Source organism: Lytechinus pictus, chromosome 2 (genome assembly GCF_037042905.1).
Source record: "Lytechinus pictus isolate F3 Inbred chromosome 2, Lp3.0, whole genome shotgun sequence".
NCBI lineage: Eukaryota > Metazoa > Echinodermata > Echinoidea > Temnopleuroida > Toxopneustidae > Lytechinus > Lytechinus pictus.
In genome coordinates this window covers 246760-259743 of record NC_087246.1, presented here as the reverse complement: position 1 = coordinate 259743, position 12984 = coordinate 246760, and the positions used below count along the sequence as shown (strand labels likewise).

General features: G+C 36.0%; 1 protein-coding gene across 1 annotated transcript in view; it reads left to right on the top strand.

The window, feature by feature from the left end:
* The window catches only part of LOC129253705 (N-alpha-acetyltransferase 25, NatB auxiliary subunit-like), a 54923-nt gene that overhangs the window by 16314 nt on the left and 25625 nt on the right, over window positions 1-12984 (top strand). Inside the window, exons 9-12 of the mRNA XM_064106597.1 lie at window positions 1917-2098; window positions 8008-8233; window positions 10201-10311; window positions 10860-10929. Of these exons, the coding sequence (XP_063962667.1) occupies window positions 1917-2098; window positions 8008-8233; window positions 10201-10311; window positions 10860-10929 (589 nt within the window). The remainder of the gene's footprint in view (window positions 1-1916; window positions 2099-8007; window positions 8234-10200; window positions 10312-10859; window positions 10930-12984) is intronic.

Below are 12984 nucleotides of genomic sequence, written 5' to 3'. Positions count from 1 at the left end.
CTTTGATAATGTTGGGGGTATATGTGGAATTGTCATAACTATAAAGTTTATAGATCTAGTTTATGAAACTTGGGACATAAGAGTAACCATGTATCCCTGAATATCTTGTGCTTGTTTCTGGTCACATGACCAAAATCAAAGGTCATTTCAGGTCATTGAACTTTGGGTGTGTTGGGGGTATTCGTTGAATTGGCATAACTTAGAAAGTCTATGGATCTACACATGTAGTTCATGAAACATAGACATAAGGGTAATCAAGTATGAATTATTGTTTTGCACATGTCTTAGGTCACATGATCATGGTCAAAGGTCATGTTGGGTCAATGGACATAGTATTTTATTATCATATGAGTGTTTTCTTTTGAGAATAATTACTTCAAAGCTGTTTTCAAAGTCAGCACTGCTGCTATATCAAATCGCGTAATGCAGGTGAAACTGCCAGAGGCGTTCCACTTGTTTATTTTTATTTTTTTATAGTAAAATCCTTTGCCCGAGAACACTCTCATGCTGTTTTTATTTCTTCTTAAAGTCAAATGATAAAACTATCCTGCAGACTCACCTTTAAAAATCACTTTTGATTTTTTTACTAAGCAAGAGCTTGTAACTCCGAACGGGGCGCCTCTGACTTTGGCGGTGACTTAGCGACCCTTGGCTATTTATTTTAGATTTTTTTTTCAGAGGGGAATATCATGCCTGGTTATCTATTCTGCCACAATTTTCCCCAGAGATAACACATAAGCAAGAAAACAAATGCCAAAATCTATTTTTGCAAATACGGGCATGATCCCGTCATCTGATAAAAGAAAGTAGGTGACGGTCCTGAAAGCTTAGAGTATCAGCTACAATATACCCAAAGCTACGCGAAAACAGACGAGAATTAGTGGAGATATTTGCTCAAAAATGTCGAATCCAGTTTTGAGAAAAATTTTACTCTCATAGTCTTAGAGATTGAACGCAAAATGAGCAAAAGGATATGCCTTTATAAATTGCAATGTTTTTGGATGATCTCTTTCTCAAAATAAGTATTAAAGGTAACACTTGGACAGAGTATTGGCGCAGCTACTACAGATGGAAAATTGTTCAAAAATATACCAACATTTAAGAGTAAAATTTGTGAAATCATGGTGACGTCATAACACGAAAAAAGGGAAATTTGACTTCCACCATTTTGATGACGTCATATGATTTATGATCAAATGAAACCATATCTTTGATTCATACTCTAACCAAATATGAAGAAAAAAATGAGGATCCTTGCTCATTCTTAAGAGACAGTGAGATTTCAATAGGCATATTTTTTGCCCATATATATGGTCTATTATAGTGGGAGCACCTGTGCATGTGCCTGCTGCACACTTTGGTGAATGCTCATTCCAGTATTAGTGGTCATACAGAGCTGATGAAGATCTGTATCAAAGTGCTCAGAATTATGTTATCAAATTTAAGAAAATTTAAATTTTATGTTGCGTTAGTGTTTCGCGTGCACATTTGAAATGCTTAAAGTGCCTTAAACGTACTCTAATTTGGTCAATAAGTGATTTTAAGCATTTTAAAATTTGACGCGCATATGCGTGCATCATGTCCTCTACATGACCTATAATGACATGGGACAGTTGACCCTTGACCTGAGCTTATATGATGTACATATGATTGATTTTTGATCATTGATAATGAAGATGTGATTTAACAAAATGGCACCTGGATTATGTCATCATTACCTGATGACCTTGCACTTGTTTCATACACATGACAGTAGTCCCCTTACCTGGGAATATTTTGATAAAAATTGATTAAGGATTTTTATAGATTTCCTGCTAACAAGAAAGCAAATAGAGAAATAGAGAAATAGTTCCAGGCCATTCAAGATCAGTGGGATGGTTCAAGGCCGTGCACTTTTTCAATTCTTTGTTTTTCAGGTTCAGCTCAAGATCACATCAGACACTACCACTCTATCTTTGGTGCTAAGTTTTGTTGCTATAGTGATTTGAGCAGATACACCGATCTCCTTGGTGATGAGGATGGAGCTATCTTTACACAGAGTTTGGTTGAGGATCGTTTGCCTTTAGATGAAGAGGAGGGTCTCTCAATAGCTACATCTGTAAGTCACTGATTTATAAAAAAAATGGATGATATTGCTGGGGTATAAACTATTAATATCAGGAAATGAGAGAACATACCTGAACTAATGCTGCATCAAACTAGATAGTCTCCCCTTGAAATGGCATATATACCTCCTTTTTGAAGTATAAGAACATTTTTAGAATTTGGAATCCTATCTCTCAAGAGATTATCTTGCAATTAAACCAATGAAATTGATGTTCATAAAGATTCAGAAACAAAGTCTTGTTGTCAACATCAAATCTTAACTAAAGGTTAACTCTTTGAAATGTCATCATAACTTAGAAAGTATATGGGCCTAAGTCATGAAACTTAGACATAATCAAGTGTTACTGAAAATTTTGTCAGAGTTTGAGGTCACGTGACCAAGGTCAAAGGTCATTTAGGGTCAATGAACTTAGTCCATGTTGGGAGAATCAACATCAAAATCTTTTTGATATGTCATCATAACTTAAAATGTATATGGACCTAGTTAAAAAAAATTGGACATAAGGTAATCAAGTATTACTGAACATCTTGCCTGAATTTCAGGTCACATGCCAAGGTCAAAGGTTATAGGGTCAATTAACTCTTTGCCATGTTAGGGGTATTTGTTGATTTCCATCATACATGTAACTTTGATTTTTTTTTATCTGGTTAATGAAACTTAGACATTAGAGTACAATCAAGTATCACTGAACATCCTTTGTGGGTTTCAGGTCACATGAACAAGGTCAAATGTTATCTAGGGTCAATGAACTTACATGTGGGTGGGGGGGGGGTCAAAACAAAATTTTAACCAAGGTTAAGTTTTTAAATGTCATAACTCTGAAAGTATATGGACCTAGTTCATAAAACTTGGACATACACTGTAAGGGTAATCAAGTATTACTGAATATCCTGCCTGAGTTTCAGGTCACATGCCAAGGTCAAAGTTATTTAGGGTCAATGAACTTCTGCCATGTTGTGGGTATATGTTGATTTCCATCATACCTTTGAACATTTTTGGATCCGGTTCATGAAACTTAAACATAAGAGTAATCAAGCATCATTGAATATCCTTTGTGAGTTTTAGGTCACATGACCAAGGTCAATAAATTTGTCTGTGTTGGGGGTATTTGTTGAATTGCCATTATAACTTTGAAAGGTTATAGATCTAGTTCATGAATTGTGACATAAGGGTAATCGGGTATCACTAAGTGTCTTGCACAAGTCTTCAGTCACACGATCAAGGTCAAATGTCATTGAGGGTCAATGAACATAGTATTTTATCATCATATGAATGGTGTTTTTGTGAATAATTATTCTTTATTCGTTTTCAAAGTCAGCACTGCTGCTATACTGAATCGTGTAATGTAGGCGAGACTGCCAGAGGCGCTCCACTTGTTAAAGGTCAAGTCCACCCCCCAAAAATGTTGATTTGAATAAATAGAGAAAAATCAAACTAGCATAACATAATAGGGGAGACTACCACCTTGATTTAATCATGTTCCATATTATGATTGCTAGTATTAAAAAAAAAAAAATTCCTCTATGGCTGCTCTATGGGTTAACCTACCCACTTCTTTCAAGTCCCCCTCATTTCCATTCTGAAATATCAAACTTGAAGATAATGTTAATGACGCATTAATTAATTCAACTTACATGAATTTATCTCTAAAGACTCCAATGCATATCTCAGTTCACTTTGGTAATCTATTATGCATCTTTAAAAAAACCCAAAAAAAAACCACCACAATCTGAAAATGAAATAGTATTAGTAACTAAAACATATGTAGGTCAAGAAATGCAGTAGGCCTGCAGCATCGATATGTTTGATGGAATCATTTGTGCATATACAAGCCTTTAGCCAAGGGAGGTGTGTTCTATTGAACTCCTGAAATTATCAAAAGCAAAATAAATTGGAGGGAAAGTAGAAGAGAAAAGAGAAGAGATTGAACCCTGTAATTGAAAATTCTGTCAACAGGCTTGATAAAGAGCAAAATTGTATTGTAATTAAGCCTTCTCTGTATATACATTTCATGTACTGTATGAGCTGTTATTTTCGCGGATTTCGCGAATTGCCAATAGGCCGCGAATTTAAAGGTCAAGTCCACCCCAGGAAAAAGCTGACTTGAATAAATAGAGAAAAATCAAACTAGCATAGTGCTGAAAATTTCATCAAAATTGGATGTAAAATAAGAAAGTTATGGCATTTTAAAGTTTCGCTTATTTTTCACAAAACAGTGATATGCACAACTCTGTGACATGCAAATGACTCAGTCGATGATGTCCATCACTCACTATTTCTTTTGTTTTTTATTGTTTGAATTAAACAATATTTCATTTTTTACAGATTTGACCATAGGGACCGACTTGACTGAATCATATAGTATTAACCCTAAAAAGACTGGGGGGGGCTGATTCAGCCCCCCCCTCGACATTTTTCGCGATAAATCCGCCACGCAAAATTTTTTGACCGCGTCGCTCGCTGACTTTTTACCTTCAAGTCTCTCGCAACTTTTGAGACCAAAATTGTGACCCCCGGGTACGCGGTTCCGAAATCACGCAACATTTCGTAAGTGCATGCAGACCCAAAATTACTCAAAAACGTGAATTTGTGTATAAATCCAATGCAAATAGTGTTTTTAACCAAAATTCATAAATGTATCATTATTTTTCCTTTTACTGCTTAAAATCAATTAATTTTATCTATTTTATGGTCGAAGTAAAGTCCCCGACAATTTCCATTGAAAAAACAAAAAGTCGAAAAACAAAGAAATACATAAGAAATTTAGAAAACAATAGAATACATAAGAAAATAAATGTGATGTTGAAATTTTTTAAAAATAAATTTGATCAGATGCCTATCTAGAGTATGTGAAACAAAAATGAGCATTTCAGGGGCATTATTTTATTAATTAGAGCAAACTTATGATTTTACGCATAAATTAGCATAATTAATGAGACATGAGATTTTTTGCAGAATTTGATATGATAGTTTTGTAGATAATGCCATGGGTAACACGTGTGCCAATTTTCGTCGCGATCGCGCGATCGACGGCCGAGATCATAGGGGGGGGCTGAATCAGCCCCCCCAGTCTTCTTAGGCATCGAAATAGCCCAGTCTATTTAGGGTTAAACAATGCTAATTCCACATGTTCAGGGAGAAATTGATCACTGTTTCACTTGACAAGGAGGAGAAAATTAGAATATTTCATATTTCATATAATAAAATACAAAAAAAATAGTGAGTGGATGACGTCATCAGTCTGCCAATTTGCATACCGACCAGGATGTGCATATAACTGTTTTGTGAAATTAAGCGAAATTTTAAAATGTCATAACTTTCTTATTTTACATCCGATTTTGATAAAATTTTCAGTGTTTTGCTTGTTTGATTTTTCTCCTTTTTTTCAAATCAACCTTTTTGTTGGGGTGGACTTGTCCTTTAATGATTCATTTTCTTCAATTTCTTGAATTTTGCACAAATTATATTTGGCAAGTTTAGAGTGAAAGTAGCATAGGTCAATGACCACTCCTTTAATGATCATTTCCCTTCATACATCACTGCATTAATGATGTTGTAAGCTAATTATTTGGGAAATGCTGTATTTTCTTCTAATAATTATTGTCTTATTGTCTCGCCCACCAGAGGTGAAGGGGAGACTTACGGATCCAAATGGAGGTTACATGGTAAGGTCAAAGGTCATTTTCAGGTCAATGTTAAAGTTTACATGCAAAACTCTCTTAACCCTAAATAGACTGGGCTATTTTGCTGTCTAAGAAGACGGGAGGGGGGGGGGGGCCTGATTCAGCCCCCCCCCCTATGATCTCGGCCGTCAACCGCGCGATCGCGACGAAAATTGGCACGGGCAATACCCATGGCATGATCTCCAAGGATGTAGGATCAAATTTTCCGAAAAATCGCATAATTCATTAATTATGCTAATTTATGCGTAAAATCAAAGATTTGCTCTAATTAACTAAATAAGGCCTATAAACTGCTAATTTTTAATTTACAGACTCTTTGAAGGATTCTGATCAAATGTACTTTAAAAAAAATTCAATATCACAATTCTTTTCTTATGTATTTTATTGTTTTTAAAATTTCTTATGTATTTCTCTGTTTTTCTACTTATTGTTTTTTATTGTTTTTTCAATGGAAATCGTCCGCTACTTTATTTTGACCATAAACAAAATTGAAAATAATGATGCATTTATGAATTTTGGCTAAAAACACAATTTGTATTGGATTTGTACACAAATTCACGTTTTTGAGCAATTTCGGGTCACCATGCACTCACAAAATGTTGCGTAATTTCGGCGTCGCAAATTTGGTCTCAAAAGTTGCGCAAGACTTGAATGAAAAAAGTCATGGAATGGCGCGGCGCCAGCTTTTCGCGTTACAGATTTATCGCGAAAAATGTCGAGGGGGGGTTGCTGAATCAGCCCCCCCAGTCTTTTTAGGGTTAAGAGTCTTGCATGTAAACTTTAACGTTGACCTGAAAATGACCTTTGGCCTTACCATGTGACCTCCGACCGCAGCATAACATGCAGATCCCCCAAGTCCATCTACCATCCAAAGTTTACATGCAAGACTTTCTTATGACACCTAACTCCGCAACCGTAAGTCACATTTCAACCAAGTTTGAATGGTAGATGGACTTGGGGGACCTGCATGTAATGCTGCAGTTGGAGGTCACATGGTAGGATCAAAGGTCATTTTCAGGTCAACGTTCAAGTTTACATGCAAGACTCTCTTATGACACCTTACTCCGCAACCGTTAGTCACTTTTCAAGCAAACTTGATTGGTAAATGGACTTGGGGGACCTGCATGTTATGCTGCAGTCGGAGGTCACATGGTAAGGTCAAAGGTCATTTTCATGTCAACGTTAAAGTTTACATGCAAGACTCTTATGACACCTAATTCCGCAACCGTAAGTTACTTTTCAACCAAACTTGGATGGTAGATGGACTTGGGGATCTGCATGTTATGCTGCAGTCGGAGGTCACATGGTAAGGTCAAAGGTCATTTTCAGGTCAACGTTAAAGTTTACATGCAAGACTCTTATGACACCTAACTCCACAACCGTAAGTTACTTTTCAACCAAACTTGGATGGTAGATGGACTTGGGGGATCTGCATGTTATGCCGCGGTCAGAGGTCACATGGTAAGGTCAAAGGTCATTTTCAGGTCAACGTTCAAGTTTACATGCAAGACTCTCTTATGACACCTAACTCCGCAACCGTTAGTCACTTTTCAAGCAAACTTGGATGGTAAATGGACTTGGGGGACCTGCATGTTATGCTGCAGTCGGAGGTCACATGGTAAGGTCAAAGGTCATTTTCAGGTCAACATTAAAATTTACATGCAAGACTCTCCCATGACACCTAACTCTGCAACCGTAAGTCAATTTCAAACCAAATTTGGATGGTAGATGGACTTTGGGGACCTGCAGTCGAAGGTCACATGGTAAGGTCAAAGGTCATTTTCAGGTCAACGTGAAAGTTTACATGCAAGACTCCTATGACACCTAACTCTGCAACCGTAAGTCACTTTTCAACCAAACTTGGATGGTAGATGGACTTGGGGGACTTGCATGTTATGTTGCAGTTGGAGGTCACATGGTAAGGTCAAAGGTCATTTTCAGGTCAACGTTAAGGTTTATGTGCAAGACTCTTATGAAAAGTGTTATTCCATCCCAATCATTTTACAATGAAGTTTTGATACAATTCTGTTGCGTGCCCTCGGAAATCACGATATTTCTGGTTATTTTCAGAAGTGGGCGAGACACAAAATCGCTTTTGCCTTGTTGAAATGATAAAGGGCTTAAAATTTGAGCTTTATAATTGCTCTGTGCTTATTTTATATATTTGGCCATGAAACATTACAGCTCTAGGGCTGATGGTTTTGTTTTCCCATTTAGATCAAGGGTCTTCAAAGACATCTTAGCACTATTCAGTTGAGCAGACGATTAGGTATCCAGTCTAGTCTGTCTTCGGCAGAGAAACTTGATGTTGCTATGGAGATGGCTGCCACTCACAGGCAAAGTCTACAGTTTGCCGAGGGAAACATCTCAGCTGATAACCAATATGCAGATGACTACCTCTTATTAGCTGTACATATACTTTTAGATGTATGGGAAGAGACTGGTGAGTTAACACATCTCCTGTATACTATGAGATGTATGGGAATAGACTGGTGAGTAAGCACATCTGTGGTATACTATGAGATGAATGGGAATAGACTGGTGAGTAAACACATCTCCGGTATACTATGAGATGTATGGGAATAGACTGGTGAGTAAACACATATCCGGTATACTATGAGATGTATGGGAATAGACTGGGGAGTAAACACATCTCTGGTATACTATGAGATGTATGGGAATAGACTGGTGAGTAAACACATCTCCTGTATACTATGAGATGTATGGGAATAGACTGGTGAGTAAACACATCTCCTGTATACTATGAGATGTATGGGAATATGTATGGGAATAGACTGGTGAGTAAGCACATCTCCTGTATACTATGAGATGTATGGGAATAGACTGGGGAGTAAACACATCTCCGGTATACTATGAGATGTATGGGAATAGACTGGTGAGTAAACACATCTCCGGTATACTATGAGATGTATGGGAATAGACTGGTGAGTAAACACATCTCCTGTATACTATGAGATGTATGGGAATAGACTGGTGAGTAAACACATCTCCTGTATACTATGAGATGTATGGGAATAGACTGGTGAGTAAGCACATCTCCGGTATACTATGAGATGAATGGGAATAGACTGGTGAGTAAACACATCTCCGGTATACTATGAGATGTATGGGAATAGACTGGTGAGTAAACACATATCCGGTATACTATGAGATGTATGGGAATAGACTGGGGAGTAAACACATCTCTGGTATACTATGAGATGTATGGGAATAGACTGGTGAGTAAACACATCTCCTGTATACTATGAGATGTATGGGAATAGACTGGTGAGTAAGCACATCTCCGGTATACTATGAGATGTATGGGAATAGACTGGTGAGTAAGCACACTTGTGGTATACTATGAGATGGGAATAGACTGGCAAGTTAACACATCTCCGGTATAGTATTAGATGTATGGGAATTGACTGGTGAGTCAATTTATCCCTGATACTGCAGTCTTTCCCCTAAATTTACACATCACGATCATCAAATATGTTTTCAATTCAATTTCAATGTATATTAATTGTCATTCAGAGATTTAGTGAAATCATCTAACAAATCAAGTAAATGCTAAGGAGCCATTCCTTTCTCATTCAATAAATCTTGACCAATTATTCTGCACAAAGACGTTTTGACATTTACATAATTATGTGCAATATATTTGTAGCATTTAAGGTATCAAAATAAATACCAAAAATTAACTTACAATGATGTGAATGAAAATATGATAAAATCAGCTGCCTATTCTAGAAAAGAATAAGAATTCCTGCTTCTTATAGTTATATGTAAAAATACCAGAAAAAATAATGACAACCATTGGTGAAGGTTTGAGGAAAATCCATCAAAGATTAAGAAAGTTATTAGAATTTCAATTTTTTATTTGTGAAATCATATACGAGCAGCTGCCCCATACGTTATGTAATGTGAAATTAATTACTTTCAATTTTTAATGTTTCATCTTTATTTTTTTGTACAATAATACACTGAAGGTATTATAAAAAAATAATTTTCTTGATTTTGAGAATATGTCATTTCATACATTTTCATTTACACAATATATGGTCAAGATTGAGTTTTAACCATGGAACATCCACAATGAATGGGTTATGATTTATCATTGAAACTGAATAGACAACCATCCATTGCACTTTTTCTCCTCAACTAATGTTTCTCAAGAATTATTATTTTTTTAATTTTCAGCTGTATGGTTTATTTGAAAGTTGCAATGATCTCTTGTATAATTATATTCCACGTAGATATATGTAATATTATTTTCATATTTCTTAAAAGCAAAGCATTAATTATTTGCAGGAGGAATAATATTGGTATTTGAATTCTCTATTAGTGCTTTTCTGTGAGTTAGAATGGAATGTTGAATAGTCAATGTTTGATATTTTGTTTTTTCAGATGATGACAGGCATTTATGGAAAATGATTATGATGCTAGAAATGGGAATCAGAAACAGCAAAAATAACAGTCAGATGAAACTTTTACTCATGAGACTTTACTGTCTGGCGAGTAAGTAAAGACAGTTATGATTCCATTACAACTAAAGATATATGGAAACTAACTTTATTGATATTTTTCTGATGTAAAGATGAATGTGTAATGAATGAGCTGATCACATTCATGATGAATATAATGATAGTAATTAAAATATTATAATAATAATGGCTACTTACATTTATACAGCACACAGTCTCACCTTACAGTGCTTGTGGTACTACAAGGCTCTGTTTAAGAGACATTAACTAGATTAAATTAAAAACACCTACATAAATGATGGTAACTGTAGAATCAGGGTTTAATTGACTCTCTACAATCACCATTTCTCCCTCACTTTGAGCATGTGCAGTTTGACCCAGGAAGGGTAGGTCAACTTCTACACTGGTTTTGCTAAAGATAGCCAAGTCAAATTTCAATACATATGTGCTGCTACTCCATGAAGAAAAGAAAAAAAGTAGGTTGGCTAAACTTATTTGAAGAGGTAATGCAATAGAGCTAGGATTGAAGCCAGCTCATAAGAAAGTGATTTTCATGTTTTTTCTCTCTCTTATTTTTGTCAGGTGTGTTTGGACCCATCCCAGAGCTTTTCACCAGTTTAGATATCAAACACATACAACAAGACACCCTAGGGTAAGACCTTATCAGAATCTATGTGATTCAGTTTAGATATCAAACACATACAACAAGACACCCTAGGGTAAGACCTTATCAGAATCTATGTGATTCAGTTTAGATATCAAACACATACAACAAGACACCCTAGGGTAAGACCTAATCAGAATCTATGTGATTCAGTTTAGATATCAAACACATACAACAAGACACCCTAGGGTAAGACCTTATCAGAATCTATGTGATTCAGTTTAGATATCAAACACATACAACAAGACACCCTAGGGTAAGACCTAATCAGAATCTATGTGATTCAGTTTAGATATCAAACACATACAACAAGACACCCTAGGGTAAGACCTTATCAGAATCTATGTGATTCAGTTTAGATATCAAACACATACAACAAGACACCCTAGGGTAAGACCTAATCAGAATCTATGTGATTCAGTTTAGATATCAAACACATACAACAAGACACCCTAGGGTAAGACCTAATCAGAATCTATGTGATTCAGTTTAGATATCAAACACATACAACAAGACACCCTAGGGTAAGACCTAATCAGAATCTATGTGATTCAGTTTAGATATCAAACACATACAACAAGACACCCTAGGGTAAGACCTTATCAGAATCTATGTGATTCAGTTTAGATATCAAACATATACAACAAGACACCCTAGGGTAAGACCTTATCAGAATCTATGTGATTCAGTTTAGATATCAAACACATACAACAAGACACCCTAGGGTAAGACCTTATCAGAATCTATGTGATTCAGTTTAGATATCAAACACATACAACAAGACACCCTAGGGTAAGACCTAATCAGAATCTATGTGATTCAGTTTAGATATCAAACACATACAACAAGACACCCTAGGGTAAGACCTTATCAGAATCTATGTGATTCAGTTTAGATATCAAACACATACAACAAGACACCCTAGGGTAAGACCTAATCAGAATCTATGTGATTCAGTTTAGATATCAAACACATACAACAAGACACCCTAGGGTAAGACCTTATCAGAATCTATGTGATTCAGTTTAGATATCAAACATATACAACAAGACACCCTAGGGTAAGACCTTATCAGAATCTATGTGATTCAGTTTAGATATCAAACACATACAACAAGACACCCTAGGGTAAGACCTTATCAGAATCTATGTGATTCAGTTTAGATATCAAACACATACAACAAGACACCCTAGGGTAAGACCTAATCAGAATCTATGTGATTCAGTTTAGATATCAAACACATACAACAAGACACCCTAGGGTAAGACCTTATCAGAATCTATGTGATTCAGTTTAGATATCAAACACATACAACAAGACACCCTAGGGTAAGACCTTATCAGAATCTATGTGATTCAGTTTAGATATCAAACACATACAACAAGACACCCTAGGGTAAGACCTAATCAGAATCTATGTGATTCAGTTTAGATATCAAACACATACAGCAAGACACCCTAGGGTAAGACCTAATCAGAATCTATGTGATTCAGTTTAGATATCAAACACATACAACAAGACACCCTAGGGTAAGACCTTATCAGAATCTATGTGATTCAGTTTAGATATCAAACACATACAACAAGACACCCTAGGGTAAGACCTTATCAGAATCTATGTGATTCAGTTTAGATATCAAAGACATACAACAAGACACCCTAGGGTAAGACCTTATCAGAATCTATGTGATTCAGTTTAGATATCAAACACATACAACAAGACACCCTAGGGTAAGACCTTATCAGAATCTATGTGATTCAGTTTAGATATCAAACACATACAACAAGACACCCTAGGGTAAGACCTTATCAGAATCTATGTGATTCAGTTTAGATATCAAACACATACAACAAGACACCCTAGGGTAAGACCTTATCAGAATCTATGTGATTCAGTTTAGATATCAAACACATACAACAAGACACCCTAGGGTAAGACCTTATCAGAATCTATGTGATTCAGTTTAGATATCAAACACATACAACAAGACACCCTAGGGTAAGACCTTATCAGAATCTATGTGATTCAGTTTAGATATCAAAC